Source organism: Ailuropoda melanoleuca, chromosome 1, assembly GCF_002007445.2.
Source record: "Ailuropoda melanoleuca isolate Jingjing chromosome 1, ASM200744v2, whole genome shotgun sequence".
NCBI lineage: Eukaryota > Metazoa > Chordata > Mammalia > Carnivora > Ursidae > Ailuropoda > Ailuropoda melanoleuca.
In genome coordinates this window covers 63,566,229-63,586,165 of record NC_048218.1, presented here as the reverse complement: position 1 = coordinate 63,586,165, position 19,937 = coordinate 63,566,229, and the positions used below count along the sequence as shown (strand labels likewise).

Here is a 19,937-nt window from a genome sequence, read left to right as displayed (position 1 = left end):
ATAAATTATAGATTCCTTCATACACCCATAAATACACTTAAAAATTTTAGTTCACAATATTTTTTTAAGTCTGATTTTCCATCCTGAGGTTAAAAAACTGACTCGTCATCTGTGGAATGGGACATCTTTTCTTTTTGTGTAGAGCTATGCCTCCGAGTATGGAAACAGCTGGAGCTGGAAATAGGTGTAAATTCATGTGTTTTCAGTCCTCTCCTCGATAGGCATTTGTAGCCTCTGTATGTCTGGCATGGAATCTTACTCAGTTGCTTTGCTCTGTACCCCAAATTTCACCAGACTGTGCCTTGCTTACCTCAGTAAATATGTAAACACATTCATTTACTCTCCTGTTCATCTTTTTCTGTTGCTATCTCTATGCCTCCATCCTTTTTTGAATCACTTTCAACTCTTACCTGTATTATTAAAATAGTCTCCTAATTGATCTCTCTGCTTCCCACCTTCTCCCTTTCGATCTATGCTTAAATCAGGAGATAATGATCTATTTAACATGAACATCAGATCACGTAACCATTATGTTCCCACACTTGAAATGGTTCCTTGTTTCATTTAGAATGAAAGCCAGCCTCTTTTCCTGTTTTCCATTTTATTTTTCTTTTTATCACCTTTCAAAATTCTGTGTGTTTTACTTATCTTGTTTTTGTTATTATCTATCCCTTCCTACTGGCGTAGTAACATTCTATGGGCAGAACTTTTTTTCTGCTTTATTCTTCATCCCCAGTACCTAGAACAATATCTGGTACATAGTAAATATTTGTTCATTGAGTGAATGGATGAATGAATTAATCCAGTTAAATACCCCTTCCAGTTTTGAGAATTCACTGATCTACCACTGGGCATTTACATATGCTTTGTTCTGCCTGAAATTTTTCCACAGTCTGCCAGTTACCTTCCATTGAAATAATGCCTGCCCTCCTTCATATATCAGCTAAATAATTTTTCCAGAGAAAACTTTCTTTGATTTTTTTCTACCAAATTTATGTCAAATATGAGGCTGTGACACATCATAAAATTCTTTTATAGTAACCTAATAATAATTATTATATTAATTATTAATAATTATATTATTATTTTACATTTATTTGTTTTGTACTTTAATATGTTTCCCCAATGAGACCTAACCTCCTTAAAGATAGGACCTTGACTTTCTTTTGCTTACCATTATATACCCATTGGCTGAGGGTTCGGAGTCAATAAATACTAGTTGAATTAATAGAACATATTTCCTTTTCATCTTGCATTATAAGGAAGTTTATTTCTTTTTTTCTCTTCTTGTTTTTTCTTTGCCATTGACTTTGTAACTGATTTTTGTTTTGCCTTTCAGTAGAAAAAACCTTCCCCATGAAGCAAAACGTGTGACCTTAAACTGATGTGAAAATGTTTTGAAAGGACCATGAGCATAACTATATCTCTTTCCCTTTTAGGGAGATGAGGACCATGTTGTTAGTTTATGTTATGAGACCATTTGTGATAACCATTCAGTATTACTTTTCTGTCCATCAAAGAAATGGTGTGAGAAGTTGGCAGATATCATTGCCCATGAGTTTTATAATCTACACCATCAAGCCAAGGGTAAGTTATTGATGGAAATGAAAGCCTGTATACTCAGTACATTTGTTTGAAAGTAATGTTAATGAATATTTAAATAAAGCGTGGCTCTTTTCGATCATTGCACCACCTGCCCGCTGGACACTCCTTTACAAAACTGTGCTTTTGTGACTAATCCTCTCCTTATCCTCATTATAGACAATGTATATATACACTCAGGCTAACCTTAAGATTTTTAAAATACTGGATTTATACAGGTACATACTAAGATTCTTCATGTAGGATCCATGGGCTTTGAGAGATTGATATTTGAAGCCCCTAAATTATATATAAAACTTCACATATACACATTTTTTCTGGAGAAATCAGACACATCTCTCTTTATATTTCCAAATTCTAAAAAAGAATCACACACATACGCATATGTATGTATATAAACACATATATTTTAAAATCAGCTTTATTGAGGTATAATTTGTATATAATAAAATGTACCATTTAAAGTGTATAATTTAATGAATTTTAACAAAGGTATACACTTTAACTGCCACTATAATGAACCTACAGAACATTTCTGTCACCCTAAAATGTAGTCTTTGCTCTTTAGCTATCAATCTCCTCTCTAATCTGAGCCCCACGCAACTGATCTGCTTTCTGTTACTTTAATTGTGCCTTTCCTAAGAATTTCATATAAATGAAGTCATATAGTATGTACGTGTGTTGTATGTTTGGCTTCTTTCAGTATGGTATTTTTAAGATTCACCCAGGTTGTTAAGTTTATCAATTTGTTTTTTATCGCTGAGTAGCGATTTAGTGTATGGGTGTAACCATTAGTATATATTTTACTGATTCTAGGATGAGCACTGTTCCCTCACCACTTTTACTAGCCTACGGTCCCTTGGGGTCCAAGACAAGAGTAGGGAAGACAGAAACCAACCAGTTCTGGTCACAGAATATTAGGATATTTTATGATTTCATTGGAATCCTGAGGACAGGTGATAGATACCTCAAGCTTAGCTCCAATAAGTAAACTTTGCTTGAAGTTTATATTTGATAGACTCTGGCCCAATATTATCTCTTTTATTTCTCTCCTAATTGATGTTTTCTATACTGTGCCATTTATATTCCTTACTTTGTACCATAATAACTTAAATTCCTTTAATAACCAAAAACATTATTATTATCTTCTTTGCTTGAGATTTATTGCAAGGGTTCCCAAATCCTAGTGCTTGGACTAGAGTCTGGGCTATGATGAAATTTTCACCAGAAAAATAAAGATAAGACAGTGCATTTTTTGTAAAGCTGAAGTTGAAATTCTGAAATTATCCCTACTAATTTTTTTAATGTTAAAATGATTTTTCTTTTGAAATAAAGGTATTGATCAATGGTAGTTTTTAAAATTTTTAAAATTATCCTTAGCATAATAAAACGTTGGTAACCTCTGTGGGTCCTTAAAATTTTAAGAAAAGTTTGCCTAAAATATTTTTAAAAATATATAAGGTATGTTAAAAATGTATCTTATCAGAGGCTTATTAGTTCAGAAATCCAAAAGTTTGGGAAATTCTTTAAAGAAAACACAGTTCCTGCATCTAAGAAAGTTGAGGTCTTACTTAGTAGGGGAACAGTTTACACAGAGAGGCAAAAACAAAAGATAATGGGTGATTAATTACCACATGGGTGGTAAAGAGGCTGGAAAAATTGTCACATAGAAATAGGCTCCTGGGTGGTTCTGACACTGCTGGCTGGTGGGGCACACTTTGAACAAGGATTCTGATTTTTAAGCTCTGAATGATAGTACTATAATCCCTTCCTTCTTCAGCTGGGTCCTTAGATCACTTCTTGTGGGCTTAGTCTCACCCTAACATAGTGCTTCCTAAACTTTGGTGCACATTAGAATCATCTGGGGAGATTTTAAAATTACTTGTATCCAGGTTGCATTCTGTTGCATTACAATGTCTAGGAATAAGAGCTGGCATAAGTATTTTTTAAAAAGTACTGCTAATTATTATAAACAATATGTTTAGAACTACTGCCCTAATATTTAGCTCTGTCATGACTTAAGCAGATAGCACATAAAGAGGTCCAGCCAGAGGTGAACGGTGTTGATATTTTTTCTGTGACAGGATTGGTAAGATCATCTGAACTTCCGCCTGTGATACTGGAACAAAAGGCTCTCCTGGAAGTGATGGATCAATTAAAACGTTCGCCTTCAGGACTCGACTCTGTATTACAAAAAACTATACCATGGGGGGTAGCATTTCATCATGCAGGTATCCATATTTATAATACGTTATTATGAAATCCCCTCCAAAAGTCCTCATAATTTCTTCATTTCTGTATTTGTGTGCATTTGATTTCTTGTCAACCACACCGCTTTTAGATTTCATTTTAAGAAGTGTGCGATTAAGATTAAACAAGAATAAAACACATTTAGTTTACTTATCTGTATAATATATGTGTGTGTGTGTGTATATATATGTATACACACACACACACATATACACTACACTAGATGAAGGCTTTTTTGTATCATTGGGGAAATGAATTCTAAAATTATTACCTTACTACACTTTGTTTCCTTAAAATTTAGGTTAGAGAAGTACTTGCTCCCCTAATTTTATGCTACTCTGAGTGTTCCCTTTTGTCTTACAGAGTATTGAAACATTCTTACAAATATATCAAAATAATTTTAGAAATTATCCTATTGTATTTTGAGAGGGCTAGGAGTGTTTAAAAATCATTTGGTTGTCAAAATTGCAAGGATTATGCAGTTACTAAATTAAATAACTTCTTTTGGGGAGTGGTCTGTCCATGATCATATGTGCTAAGGATATGGTTAGGAATATATAGTTTCTTTTGGACCAGTTTCTTGCACAATATACAAAAATAAATTCAAAATGGGTGAAAGACCTAAATGTGAGACAGAATGCCATCAAAATCCTAGAGGAGAACATAGGCAGTAACCTCTTTGATCTTAGCTGTAGCAACTTCTTACTAGACATGTCTCTGGAGGCAAGGGAAACAAAAGCAAAAATGAATTATTGGGACTTCATCAAGACAAGATAAAGAGCTTCTGTATAGTGAAGGAAACAATCAACAAAACTAAAAGGCAACCTTTGGAATGGGAGAAGATATTTGCAAATGACATATCTGATAAAGGATTAGTATCCAAAATCTAAAAATCTTATCCAACTCAACACCCCCCCTCAAAATAATCCAGTTAAGAAATGGGCAGAGACATGAACATTTTTCCAAAGAAGACATCCAGATGGCTAACAGACACATGAAAAGATGCTCAACAGCACTCCTCATCAGAGAAATACAAATCAAAATCACAGTGAGATACCATCTCACACCTATCAGAATGGCTAAAACTAACAACACAGGAAACAACAGATGTTGGCAAGGATTCAGACAATTCTTGCACTGTTGGTGGGAATGCAAACTGGAGCAGCCCTTCTGGAAAACAAGTATGGAGGTTCCTCAAAAAGTTAAAAATGGAACTGTCCTACAACCCAGCAATTGCACTGCTAGGTATTTACCCAACGGGTACAAAAATACAGATTTGAAGGGGTACATGCACCCTGATGTATATGGCAGCATTATCAACAACAGCCAAACTATAGAGAGAGCTCAAATGTCCATCAGCTGACGAATAGATAAAGAAAATGTGGTGTACACACACACACACACACACACACACACACACACACTGAAATATTACTCAGCCATCAAAAAGAATGATCTCTTGCCATTTGCAATGATGTGGATGGAGGTAGAGGGTATTACACTAAGCAAAATAAGTCAAAGACAAATACCGTATGATTTCACTCATGTGAAATTTAAGAAACAAAACAGATGAACATAGGGGAAAGGGGAAAAAAAAAAAAAAGAGGGAAGAAACCAGAAGATACTCTTAGCTGTAGAGAACAAACTGAGGGTTGAGAGGGAGGTGGGTGGGGGGTGGGCTAGATGGGTAGGAGTATTTGTTATGATGAGCAATGGGTGTGGTATGTGGGTGATGAATCACTAAATTCTCCTGAAACCAATATTATACTATGTGTTAATTATAATTTAAATAAAAATTTGAAAAAATATACTTGCTAAAATTAGGAATTTAACCTTTCAATTTATTTAAAATTTTTATTATGTATGCATGAATACATTTTAAAATGTATGTGTATGTGTATATATATATGTATACAAACATACAGAAAAATATTTTTATTGTATATAATTTATGATGCATACTAATAAAATGACCCATCACCTAAATTACAAACTCAGTCCTTTTGATTTTTTAAATAAAATAAAAAATAAGCCAGGTAAGTATATATTCTTTATGCTGTCTTTCATTTACTCGTGTATTTATTCTTCAGCATTTATTTATGTCAGAACTGCGTGACCACTGTGTTGGATCAGCCCTGATGATAGAATGATGCATAGCCATATCTCTACCCTCAGTGACTTCATTGTCTAGAACAAGAGTCAACAAACTATAGTCTGCTGGTCAAATCCAGCACACCATCTATTTTTGTAAATAAAGTTGTATTAGAACACAATCATGCCTGTTTGTTCTGTGGTTGCTTTCATGTGACAGTGGTAGGGTTGAGTAGTTGCAACAGAGACCATCTGTCCTGCAAAGCCCAAAATATTTACAGAAAAAGTTTGCCAACCCCTGGTCTGGAAGATGAGATAAATTATAGTAGGGGTGGCAGATTATACTCTTAAAAAGATAGACCATGGTGGCTTCTTTGTTTATAGTCATAATAATAGCTTGAAAAAAATCTTTAGAGGCTTGTAGTAGATTCCCAGATCCACTTGTAAGTGACCAAGTACAGTGTTTTTGTTATGTTCATTAATTCACATATTCATTAGTAAATATATATTATTATAACTTCCTTTCATTAGGTCTTACTTTTGAAGAGAGGGATATCATTGAAGGAGCCTTCCGTCAAGGTCAGATTCGGGTTTTGGCAGCAACTTCTACTCTTTCATCTGGGGTGAATCTACCAGCACGTCGTGTAATTATTCGGACTCCTATTTTCAGTGGTCAACCTCTAGATATTCTTACTTATAAGCAGATGGTTGGTCGTGCTGGCAGGAAAGGGGTAGACACAGTAGGTAAGTGAGTTTGAATTTAATTGTAATAGCATTGATGAAGGACTGTGTCAGTCTACTTGAAATTTGACTAGTGCTTGGCAACTCCTTTCTTATGCTGCATTTCTTTGTTATCCAAAACATTTATGTCATGTTTTGATTTATTAATATTTACAGTGAATGTAAGTTATAATTTGCATATATTGTCAACCATTGATTTTCTACTAATGTAGAATTAACATTTTCTTTTGCATTATATACAGTGAAATGATTCAGTATTCTAGTCAAAATGACTTACCACATTCGCTAGAAGATGGTTTTTGATTTTCAGTATAATCTGTTTAGTTCTAATGAAGGGAGTCATTTTCACGGATTTTAGTTCTCCTTAGGTGATTGACCTAAGATTTCAAATAAGGATGCTGAGAACTGGGAAGTACTCTCACAGTTTAGGAATAGTTACTTTGCATACCACCTTCTGTCTAAATTGGTGCTGATTCTGAAAACACCTCTTTAGTTTCTCGTGTCAACAAGTAATGATAACCTTACCACAAACCAGACAGAAGTTTTGTCTTAAGCGGTGAAGAAGAGGTTTGTTTAATTAAATATCAAGATAGCGGCAAATACCATTTCTAACCTGGCATACTATTCTGGGTGTGATAAAATTTTTGTGAGTCTTCTTATATTGAAGAAATTTCGGAGGAACATTCTCTGTCATTCTATCTTCTCTGGGATGTAGTTTATTGACTCCAATATTATACTATATGTCAAATAGTATATATGTAAAAATAAACAGACAATTCTGTGGCTGCTAGAAGAGAAATTAGGATATCTAGGAGAAAAGGGAAAGTCTTAATAGGAAATAAGTGGGATATTCTGGGCACAAAAAAGCTGGATAGTATCCGAGGAAGTGACTTTTGTCATTACAACTTCATTTCGACCATCAGGAAAGGGAGATGAGGAAGTAAAGGGCACAGCCTACCGTTTAAGGGCACTTCCCGGAAGTTGCACGAAATATTTCTCCTCATGTACAATCAGCCAGAACTTACCACACAGTTATGTTCCTCAACTGCAAGGGAGGCCATATACCCAACTAACATGTAGCGGTTTTATTAAAGGAAAAGTGGAAGAATGGCGGGCTGTCTCAGCCCCAGTAAAAAATGACTCCTCTGTCTGTAATCCCTGAAGGGTCATTGGGCTGCCTCTCTTTTAAGCCCTAAAAATTCTAATGATTAAAAAACCTTCCATCTCATTGGATTTCCCCTATTACAGGCATCAAAGAAGTTTATTCTGCTTCTGTCTCTTACTTTACCTGTAAAATATGCAGGTTATACGTGTTTAAAGAACGTTGGGGGAAGAGACTAAAACACTCCCTATTCTTACTTGCTTCCCTTTGCCCTTTCCTCAACTCTGATTTCTTAGTAGACTCACAGCTCTGGAGAGTGAAGTGCAAGTTCATTTTACACAGCTGCTTTTCTTTTAGGGTTAGAGGGTCTTTAAGGTAATGCAGAAGATAAGGAGGTTTTATTTGCCTTTCTACATTCTTAGCTTGTGCTTCTCTTTCTCATGGGGAAGAATAATGTGAAGGTTGGTGCCCTGGCCATATTATCAAGCATTTAAACAAAACTAAAATATGCCACAATAACCTTGTTTTTGAGGTCTTGGAAACTTCTGAGATTTTTTACTTTGTATAATGCTCCATTTCAGGATGGCATATGGCTTGCTCAGAACTTCCAACAAGTGGGGAATGTGTGAATACAGTGTTTCATATCAGTTACAAAGATATGCGTACTTGGTCATGCTTTTTGGATTGTGTAGCATCTTTGTAACATTGCATTTTATAAATGATCTTAGTATTTCCTAGACAGCCAATGGTGTTTTATTTAGAAGATACTTTAATCTTTCTGTGGAATTCCTGGAACCTTCCAGTATTTTTTAATTTTATTTATTTATTTAATTTAATTTGATATTGATATTTTCATTTTTTACATACACAGAAGCCTTTATAGAAAAACTGAAGATTCAAAGAAGCAGTTAGATGTTAGGGACTTTATACCCTTTTAACAAAAGGTGATAGCATTGAGAAGTGACAAGGCAAATGAAAAGGGATTTGGGTTTCTAGGGGTGGTAAATTGTGGGAAGGTAAATATGTACTGGAAACTAATAGAAGTTATGGATTATTATTTTTTTTTAAGATTTTATTTATTCATTTGAGAGAGAGACAGCCAGCAAGAGAGGGAACAAACACAAGCAGGGGGAGTGGGAGAGGAAGAAGCAGGCTCCCAGCAGAGGAGCCTGATGCGGGGCTCGATCCAAGAACGCTGGGATCATGCCCTGAGCCGAAGGCAGACGCTTAAGTACTGAGCCACCTAGGTGCCCCTATCTTTTTTTTTTTATTTAAATTCAATTAGCGAACAAATAGTACATCATTAGTTTCAGATGTAGTGTTCAATTCATCAGTTAAGGATTATTTAGAAAGGTTTATGCAGACCCATCTCGGTGCTCACTTTCTGTTCAGAGATAAGCGATAAGGGGAACATCTTCACAAAGAGAAATTTATGTCTTGCTTCCAGGCAAGCAAGGTGAGGGCAAAGAGCTCTTTCTGTTTCCTAAGTGCCTTCAGGTCAAAATAATCCTTATGCCAAAGTGCATGTTTTGGTGTGGCATATTCTGATCCCCTTCAATCCAAAGTTCAGAAAATGAAAGCATCAGCAATAATTTTATGACCATAGTAACCGCTATCATCTATTATCTTCTTTTTAAACAAGACAGTTGAAATTCTCTTTGGCAGGTATCTTAAGGAAATACGTTGTGATTTTGCAAATGTATGGTTTTTTGGTTATAGGTGAAAGTATCTTAGTTTGTAAGAACTCTGAAAAATCAAAAGGCATAGCTCTACTTCAGGGATCTCTAAAACCTATTCGTAGCTGTTTGCAAAGACAAGAAGGAGAAGAAGTAACTGCGAGCATGATAAGAGCTATTCTGGAGGTAAGAAAGAGTTCACTAAATTACCATTTGCTCTTTTGTGCTTATAATATGATGGTAAAACTTAAATGTGTGAAAAAAATCTTAACTTTGTGTTTGTTTTTATAAGATTTTATTTATTTATTTGACAGAGAGATGGTGAGAGAGGGAACACAAGCAGGGGGAGTGAGAGAGGGAGAAGCAGTCTTCCCGCTGAGCAGAGAGCCTGATGCGGGGCTTGATCCCAGGACCCTGGGATCATGACCTGAGCCAAAGGCAGATGTTTAACGACTGAGCCACCCAGCCGCCCCGAGCTTTATGTTTCCTTATGAGATTGTTTATAGTCTCCCCAAGTCTGAATCTCTTCCATTTATTTCCTGGAGTTTAATAAAATTAGTGCTATATCAGTACATTTCAAAACAGTGAATTAAAACCCAAATGCCAGAGGCGGAAAAAGATGGCAGAGGAGTAGGGGACCCCTTTTCCAGCTAGTCCACTGAGTCAAGCTGTATATCTACCAGACCATCCTGAACATCCATGGAATCAGCCTGAGATGCAGGAAGATACATCTGGATCTCTACAAACGAACATCTCTAGTGCTGAATATTGAGGTACGAATCGGGGAGCCGTGAGTCTGTGCACAGATATCAGAAGATAAACGGAAGGCCGAGGGAGCCGCTGCGCTTGGGCGCTGGGAAACAGTAGCCACCTGCACTGGGGAGCGGGCTGGACTCACAGACCAACACCCACGAGAAAGTGGACTGAGACCATGAGCCTGCGACTAGACTGAAAACCGGAGCTCTGGAGCGCACACTCAAATTAGACTGAAACTAGACTGAAACAAGGAGCTCGGGAGTGCGCGTGACCTGACTGAAAACCGGCGCTCCAGAGTGTGTGTGAACCACGCTGAAACAGGGAGCTCGGGAGTGAGTGCCGGAACCGGGGGTGGCTGGCGGTGTTAGAAGCACAAAGGACAGAGACGTGCCGGCCCTGGGAGAAAGGGCTGGGAGAGCGGCTGTGGGGTGCGCAACCCAGGATGCTGTGGGGTTTTTAGCAGCACCGACGGAAACAGAGTTAAAGTGGCCAAGAGAGCTCAGAGGAGAGTGGACTGTGCTCTCTCTGTTCTGAGACAGAGGCTAGGATGTGTCCACTGGTGCTCTGACTCTCAGAAGAGTCACAGAAAACCGCCAGGGAAAGTTACCAGAGAACAAAAGCGCGGAAATACCGGTTCACATTGTGCCCGTCCCTATCCCCCCTCACAGGGGACAAGGCGACTCTACTCAAACAGGGTTGCCTGAGTATCAGCACGGCAGGTCCTCCCCCAGAAGGCAGGCTGAAAAATCAAGAAGCCCACATCCCTAAGGTCCCTATAAAATAAGTGCACACTGCCTGGCTCCTGGTCAACAATTTGGGGTCTGTGTACCCCGCAAACTCTCCTTATCAGAATGACAAGGAGGAGAAACTCTCAGCAAAGAAAGAAGACAGAGACTGTGGCCTCTGCCACAGAAGTGATGGATATGGATATAGCCAAATTGTCAGAAATGGAGTTCAGAGTAACAATGGTCAAGGTGATGTGTAGACTTGGAAAAAGTATTAACGAAAATATTAACGAGAATATAGAATCTCTAAGGGCAGAAATGAGCGAATCTGGCAGAATTTAAAAATGCTATGAATCAATTGCAGTCTAAACTGGGCGCTCTGACGGCCAGAGTAAATGAGGCAGAAGAATGAATTAGTGAATTGGAGGATGGGATGGTAGAAGAGAAAGTTAAAACAGAAACTTGGCTCAAAAAAATCCAATCTCAAGAATGTAGATTAGAGAGATTACTGACTCAATGAAATGTTCAAATGTCAGAATCATCCGCATCCCTGAGGGGGTGGAGAAAGAGAGAGGTGTAGAAAAGATATTTGAACAAATTGTAGCTCTGGCAAAGGAAACAAGGGTTCGTGTCCGAGAGGCAGAGAGGACCTCTCCCAAAGTCAATGAGAGCAGACTTACACCACCTCATGTCATAGTGCAATTCACAAATAATAGATCCAAGGATACAGTATTGAAAGCAGCCAGGGTGAAGAAATTCCTTATGTACAGAGGGAAAAATATCAGAATAATGTCAGACCTGTCTACAGAGACCTGGCAGGCTAGGAAAGGTTGGCAGGGTATTTTCAAAGCTCTATGAGAAGAACATGCAGCCAAGGATCCTTTATCCAGCAAGGCTGTCATTCAGAATTGATGGAGAAATAAGGACCTTCCAGGATCAGCAGAAACTGACTGAATTCTTAACCACCAAACCAGCCGTATAGGAGATATTAAGGGGGGGGTCTATAAAAGTAAAAAGGCCCCAAGAGTGATACAGAACAGAAAGTCACAATCTATAGAAACAAAGACTTCACAGGCAACATGACATCATTAAAATGATACCTCTGAATAATCACTCTCAATGTGAATGGCCTAATGCTCCCATAAAACACCACAGGGTTGCAGATTGGATAAAAAGACATGACCCATCCATTTGCTGTCTACAAGAGACTCATTTTGATCCTAAAGATACATCCAGACTGAAAGTGAAGAGATGGAAAACCATTTTTCATGCCAATGGACCTCAAAAGAAAGTTGGGGTAGCAATTCTCATATCAGACTGATTCGATTTTAAACTAAAGACTGTAATTAGAGATACAGAAGGACACTATATTATTCTTAAAGGATGTATCCAACAAGTGGATATGACAGTTATAAATATATATGCCCCCAACAGGAGAGCAGCTAGATACACAAGCCAACGCTTAACCAGAATAAAGAGACATATAGATAATAATATGTTGATAGTAGGGGACCTCAACACTCCGCTCTCAGCAATAGACAGATCACCTGAGCAGAAAATCAACAAAGAAACAAGAGCTTTGAATGACATATTGGACCAGATGGACCACATAGATATATACAGAACACTACACCCCAGAACAACAGAATACTCCTTCTTTTTGAATGCACATGGAACTTTCTCCAGAATAGACCATATACTGGGTCACAAAACAGGTCTCAACTGATACCAAAAGACTGAGGTTATTCCCTGCATATTCTCATACCACAATGCTTTGAAATGAACTCAATCACAAGGAAAAATTTGGAAGAAACTCAAACACTTGGAGACTAAGAACCATCCTGCTCAAGAATGGTTGGGTAAACCAGGTAATTAAGAAGGAGATTAAACAATTTTTGGAGACCAACGAAAATGAAAACACAATGGTCCAAAACCTATGGGACACCGAAAAGGCAGTTCTAAGGAGAAAACACATAGCCATCCAAGCCTCACTCAAAAGAATAGAAAAATCTAAAATGCAGTTTTTATATTTTCACTTCAAGAAGCTGGAGCTGGAACAGAAGAACAGGCCTAACCCAGCACAAGAAGGCAGGTAATCAAGATTAGAGCAGAGATCAATGAATGAGAAACCAAGAGCACAGTAGAACAGATCAACAGAACTAGAAGCTTGTTCTTTGAAAGAATAATAAGATCGATAAGCCACTGGCCAGACTTATTCAAAAGAACAGAGAAAGGACCCAAATTAATAAAATTATGAATGAAAGGGGAGATATCACGACCAACACCGAGGAAATAGAAACAATCATTAGAAACTATTATCAACAACTATATGCCAATAAAGTAAACAACCTGGAAGAAATGGATGCCTTCCTGGAAACCTATACACTACCAAGACTGAAACAGGAAGAAATTGATTATTTAAACAGACCGAATACTCATGAGGAGATTGAATTAGTGATCAGAAAACTCCCAAGAAACAAGAGTCCAGGGCCTGATGGATTCCCTGGGGAATTCTACCAAACATTCAAAGAAGAAATAATACCTATTCTCCTGAAGCTGTTTCAAAAAGTAGAAACAGAAGGAAAACTACCAAAGTCATTCTATGAGGCCAGTATTACCTTGATCCCCAAACCAGGCAAAGACGCCATCAAAAAGGAGAATTACAGACCGATATCCCTGATGAATATGGATGCCAAAATTCTCAACAAGATCCTAGTTAATAGGAACCAACAGTACATTAAAAAGGATTATCCATCATGACCAAGTGGGATTCATCCTTGGGATGCAAGGGTGGTTCAACATTCACAAATTGATCATTGTGATAGATCATATCAACAAGAAAAGTGTCGAGAACCATATGATCCTCTCGATGCAGAAAAAGCATTTGACAAAATACAGCATCCTTTCCTGATTAAAACCCTTCAGACTGTAGGGATAGAGGGTACATTCCTCAATTTCATAAAAACCATCTATGAAAAGCCTACAGCAGATATCATTCTCAATGGGGAAAAGCTGGAAGTCTTTCCCTTAAGATCAGGAACATGACAAGGATGCCCACTCTCGCCACTATTATTCAACATAGTACTAGAAGTCCTTGCAACAGCAATCAGACAACAAAAAGGGATAAAAGGTATTCAAATTGGCAAAGAAGAAGTCAAACTGTATCTCTTCGCAGGTGACATGATACTCTATATGGAAAACCCAAAAGACTCCACCCCCAAATTACTAGAACTTACAGAGTAATTCAGTAATGTGGTGGGATACAAAATAAATGCTCAGAAATCAGTTGCATTTCTATACACAAATAATGAGACTGAAGAAAGATAATTTAGGGAATTGATTCCATTTACAATAGCACCAAAAATCATACGTTATCTCGGAATTAGCTTCACCAGAGAGGTAAAGGATCTATATTCTATTTTTTAAATTTTTTAAAATATTTTTTTTTATTATGTTAGTCACCATACAGTATGTCCTTAGTTTTTGATGTAAAGTTCCATGATTGATTACTTGTGTATAATATCCAGTGCACCATGCAATATGTGCCCTCCTTAATACCCATCACCAACCTAACCCATTCCCCCCCGCCCCCAAGCCCTCAGTTTGTTTCCCAGAGTCCATAGTCTGTCATGGTTCATTCCCCCTTCTGTTTAATCCCGCCCTTTCGTCTTCCCTTTCTTCTATATTCTAGAAACTACAAATCCCTCTGAAAGACATTGAAGAAGACACAAAAAGATGGAAAAATATTCAAATAAACATAATTAAAATGTCTATGCTACCCAGAGCAATCTACACTTTCAGTGCCATCCCGATCAAAATACCAATGACAATTTTCAAAGAACTGGAACAAACAGCCCTTAAATTTGTGGGGAACCAGAAAAGGCCCCGAATCGCCAAGGAATTGTTGAAAAGGGAAAACAAAGCTGGGGGCATCACATTGCTGGATTTCAAGCTATACTACAAAGCTGTGAACAGAAAGACAGCATGGTACTGGCACAAAAACAGACACATAGACCAATGGAACAAAATAGAGACTCCAGAAATGGACCCTCAGCTCTATGGGCAACTGTCTGTGACAAAGTAGGAAAAAACATCCATTGGAAAAAGGACAGTCTCTTCAATAAATAGTGCTGGGAAAATTGGACAGCTATATGCAAAAGAATGAAACTTGACCACTCACATCGTACACAAAGATAAACTCCAAATGGATGAAAGACCTCGATGTGGAATTCATCAACATCATAGAGGAGAACACAGGCTGCAACCTCTTTGACATTGGCCACAACAACTTCTTTCATGACACGTCTCCAAAGGCAAGAGAAACAAAAGAAAAAATGAACTTGTGGGACTTCATCAAGATAAAAAGCTTCTGCACAGCAAAGGAAACAGTCAACAAAACTAAGAGGCAGCCCATGGAATGGGAGAAGATATTTGCAAATGACACTACAGATAAAAGACTGGTATCCAAGATCTGTAAAGAACTTCTCAATCTCAATACATGAAAAACAAATAATCAAAAAATGGGCAAAGATATGAACAGACACTTTTCCAATGAAGACATACAAATGGCTAAAGACACATGAAAAAATATTCAAAATCATTAGCCATCAGGGAAATTCAAATCAAAACCACATTGAGATACCACCTTACACCAGTTAGAATGGCAAAAATGGACAAGGCAAGAAAAAACAAATGTTGGAGAGGATGTGGAGAAAGGGGAACCCTCTTACACTGTTGGTGGGAATGCAAGTTGGTACAGCCACTCTGGAAAACAGTGTGGAGATCCCTTAAAAAGTTAAAAATTGAACTACCCTATGACCCAGCCATTGCACTACTGGGTATTTACCCCAAAGATACAGATGTAGTGAAGAGAAGGGCCATATGCACATATGTTCATAGCAGCATTGTTCACAATAGCTAAATTGTGGATGGAGCCGAGATGCCCTTCAGGAGATGAATGGATAAAGAAAATGTGGTCCATATACACAATGGAATATTACTCAGCCATCAGAAAGAACGATTACCCAACATTTGCAGCAACATGGACAGGACTGTAGGATATTATGCTAAGTGAAATAAGTCAAGCAGAAGAAGACAATTATCATATGGTTTCACTCAGTTATGGAACATAAGAAATAGCAAGGAGATCGGTAGGAGAGGGAAGGGAAGAATGAAGGGTCGTGGTAAACAGAAGGGGGATTGAACCATGAGAGACTGTGGACTCTGGGAAACTAACCGAAAGCTTCAGAGGGTAGGGGGGTGGGGGATTGAGATAGGCCAGTGATGGGTATTAAGGAGGGCACATATTGCTTGGCGCACTGGGTATTATATGCAAATAATGATTCATGGAACACTACGTCAGAAGCTAAGGATATACTGTATGGTGACTATTATAATAAAAAAATGTTATTAAAAAAATCTTTAAAAAAATGAAAAAATGTGTTAAAATATAGTAAGAGAATAATCAAAAGTTATATATAAGTATGTAAAATGTATATGAAATAGTTTTTAAAATGCTGATACATTCAGTGTTTCAAAAAATACAATGTTTTAAATATGAAAACTATAGACAATTTCTTTAATGTGAATTAAAAGATTTCTTACAAAAGGAAAAAAAAATAAAACCCAAATAGTGGATGATTCTTTTTATTTTTTAGATATACTTTATTATCTATGACCTGAGCCGAAATCAAGAGTTGGACTCTTAACCAACTGAGCACTCAGGTGCCCCTATTTTCTGAATTTTTTAAAAAGATGACAGAAATGGACTGTAGATCTTCCATCCAGATAATACCTATGATGTTAAAATAAAATCAAATTAGGGCGCCTGGATGGCTCAGTTGGTTATAGCAGTTGCCTTTGGCTCAGGTCACGATCTTGGGGTCCTGGGATCTAGTCCTGCATCAGGTCCCTGCTCTGTGGGGAGCCTGCTTCTCTCTCTCCTCTGCCACTCCACCTACTTGTGCTTTCTAACTCTCTCTGTCAGATGAATAAATATTTTTAAAAAAAATAATAAAATTACAAATAGTCATGATCAGAAGTTTCAAATGCCATGGAAAGATCTAAAGTGAGAAATAAAATTTTTTCCTTTGCGTCCTCAAAGGTAACCAACCTCCGTTTAAGTGTTTTGTGTCATCCAGAAAAGTTTTCTGTTCATATACCAGCATGCCTTGCTTTTGGCTTCAGCACTGGTACTGGGGGTACTGGTACCTGTACTCATACTTTTTCTTCCCCTTAGCTCTCCATTTGAAAAAAAAAAAAAAAAAAGAAAAGTAATTGATACATAGGTTTGGTAGGGATATAGAAAGTAGGCATTCTCATATACTGCTGAAACTCTTTTGGGAGAGCAACTTAGACATACCTACTAAGATTAAAAAACAAGCCCCAAAACAAAACACATAACCATTTAACCAGTAGATTCAGTTAAGAGTTTTACCTTGGGATGTATTTGTGAAATTACATCAAATTAAATGTACAGGAATGTTTATTATAGCACTATTGGTAATAAGAAAAAACTGGAAACAACTGAAATACTATTAATACTAAATGAATCTTGGTAAAACTATGTTTTGTGGTCATTAAAAAGTGTAAGATAGCTCTGTGTAGGATGATTTGGTATGTTTCGGTATGTATTAAATGGAGGAAGGCCAGGGAAAAAATTAGTACATTTAATTAATTAGTATATTTAATATAGTTGTAGGAAGGTGATTTCCATAAGACACAACTAACTTCACTTTTTCTACACCCATTCCCGTCCCCTTTCTGGGTGGGAAATATTCAATACTAGCATTCCTATATGCCCACACAGTTCAGAGGGAAATGTTGTTAGGTCCTATATTTCAGATAAGTAGTGATTCATTTATTTTTATTTATGAGAAAATATATCTACTTTTAAGGAAATTTTTGATGTCAGTATAGATGTTATCTATATGATGAGTGAGGATGGAAGAGTTAATTAAGAGTCTCTACATTAAGATGCTGAGATTATTTTAAGAGAACAAAATCACTTCTTTTATATCACTTGGGCCTGAATGTCTTATTAAAAAGTTACAAAAAATTTCAAACTTTCTTTATCAGATAATAGTTGGTGGAGTAGCAAGTACATCACAAGATATGCAGACTTATGCTTCTTGCACATTTTTGGCTGCAAGTATGAAAGAAGGGAAGCTGGGAATTCAGAAGAACCAAAAATCTGTTCAACTTGGAGCAATTGAGGCCTGTGTAATGTGGCTGCAGGAAAACGAATTCATCCAAATTACTGAAGCTAGTGATGGAACAGAAGGTAAATGTGACTTCTTAGTTGCAGTTTACTCGCTTTTTCATCTTTAGTGACTTAAGATTGCTTAGTAAAAGGAAATTGACTTTTCAAACACTATAAAAGGAAACTGGTTTTTCAAGTGGCATATGAACTCATTTTTAGTAAGTCAGTGTTGAATTTAGCAACATCAGACAATTAGCATAGAATCTGCTCATAAATATCCATGCATTGGGCAAAATTTATCAGAGGCTAAAAGGTTAATTACAGAATACAAGAAGACAATGTTTTATTTTATTTTTAACATTTGTTTCATTATTTCCCTGTTCCCACCCCTAACTAGGAAAAGTGTATCATCCAACACATCTCGGTTCAGCAACTCTTTCTTCTTCACTTTCTCCAACTGATACTTTAGATATTTTTGCTGACCTCCAAAGAGCGATGAAGGGCTTTGTTTTAGAGAATGATCTGCATATTGTTTATCTGGTAAGTTCTGTTTTCTTCACTATTGTGTTTTTGAAAATGGAGAGAAAAAATGAATATAGAATCCTGAACATTAAAGATACCCTAAGAGAAGGTCTTGTTTGTTTTCTTTGGTTAGGGTAGTAGTACTGGGAATAGAGAATAAGTAAGAAGAGAGTTGTTTTAAAGTAATAAGCTAAATGTTACAGTGGCCTTTTATTTGCCTACCTATCAATTTCTCTAACCTCCTTTAAAAAGGATTTGAGGTGCTTTATAAAAAACATTTTATAATGTGTAAGAGAATAGTAAAGGACCATTGAGATAACAGGAAATTGAAGATAAGATCATAATGTAAAACTAAAGCAAAAGTTGGTACATAAACATGCATGTCTTTAAGTCAGGTACAGTTCCTGTTGCCAACTTTGGTTCTGAGTTTTCTAGCAACTGCAGCAAAGAGGAAAGCTTGATTAGTCTTAATATTGATAGGATAACAAAACAAAACAAATTAGGAAAAGTGGTACCTGGCTGGCTTAGTAGAGCATGTGACTCTTGATGGAACACTAGCAAGCAAAACAATGTATGCATATTGAAGTCTAAGATGGAGAAGATAGAAGATGTCAGAAAGTCTCTTTAAATTAATAATGACTTAAAATATCCCAAATATGGGGAAAGATATGGACATCTATGTATATGGAGCTAAAGGGGGCCCGAAACAGATATAACCCAGAGAGGACTTCATTGGGACACATTATTATCAAACTGTCAAAAATCAAAGAATGAGAATTTTGAAAGCAGCAAGAGAAAAGTTGCTCGTCATATACAAGGAAACTCATAAGGCTGCTGGTGGATTTCTCAGCAGAAACTTTACAGGCATGGGTTGAATGGTATGATAAATTCAAAATATTGAAAAAAACCTGCCAATCAAGTATACTATATGTGGCAGTGCTGCCCTTCAGAAACAACGAGTGAAAGAATTAGCCGTACAAAAGCTGAGGTTGTTCACCACCACTAGATGTGCTTTATAAGAAATGCTAAAGGGAGCTCTTTGTGCTGAAATGAAAGGATGCTAATTAACAATGTAAAAACACATGAATGTATAAAAAAATCATTGGTAAAGGTAGATTTCTAGTCAAATTCAGATTTCTGAATGTAATGGTAGTATATAAATCACTTTTAATTCTATATACAAAAGCTAAAGAGAGACATATTAAAGTAACTATACCTAAGAGTTCTGTAGGAAGACTCAGAACTCACCTCCTCCATGGAACCCACAATAT

At 36.9% G+C, this 19,937-nt stretch overlaps 1 protein-coding gene across 7 annotated transcripts in view; it reads left to right on the top strand.

The window, feature by feature from the left end:
- Positions 1-19,937, top strand: part of POLQ (DNA polymerase theta) — a 124,532-nt gene that overhangs the window by 14,741 nt on the left and 89,854 nt on the right. For all 7 annotated transcript variants that reach the window (XR_004624951.1, XM_034659247.1, XM_034659236.1 and 4 more), the window contains 6 exons: positions 1,440-1,587; positions 3,687-3,833; positions 6,475-6,687; positions 9,506-9,648; positions 18,021-18,225; positions 18,542-18,684. Coding sequence is in view for 6 of the 7 variants with exons in the window: in XM_034659247.1 (XP_034515138.1) it covers positions 1,440-1,587; positions 3,687-3,833; positions 6,475-6,687; positions 9,506-9,648; positions 18,021-18,225; positions 18,542-18,684 (999 nt within the window). In the remaining variant the exon portion in view is untranslated. The remainder of the gene's footprint in view (positions 1-1,439; positions 1,588-3,686; positions 3,834-6,474; positions 6,688-9,505; positions 9,649-18,020; positions 18,226-18,541; positions 18,685-19,937) is intronic.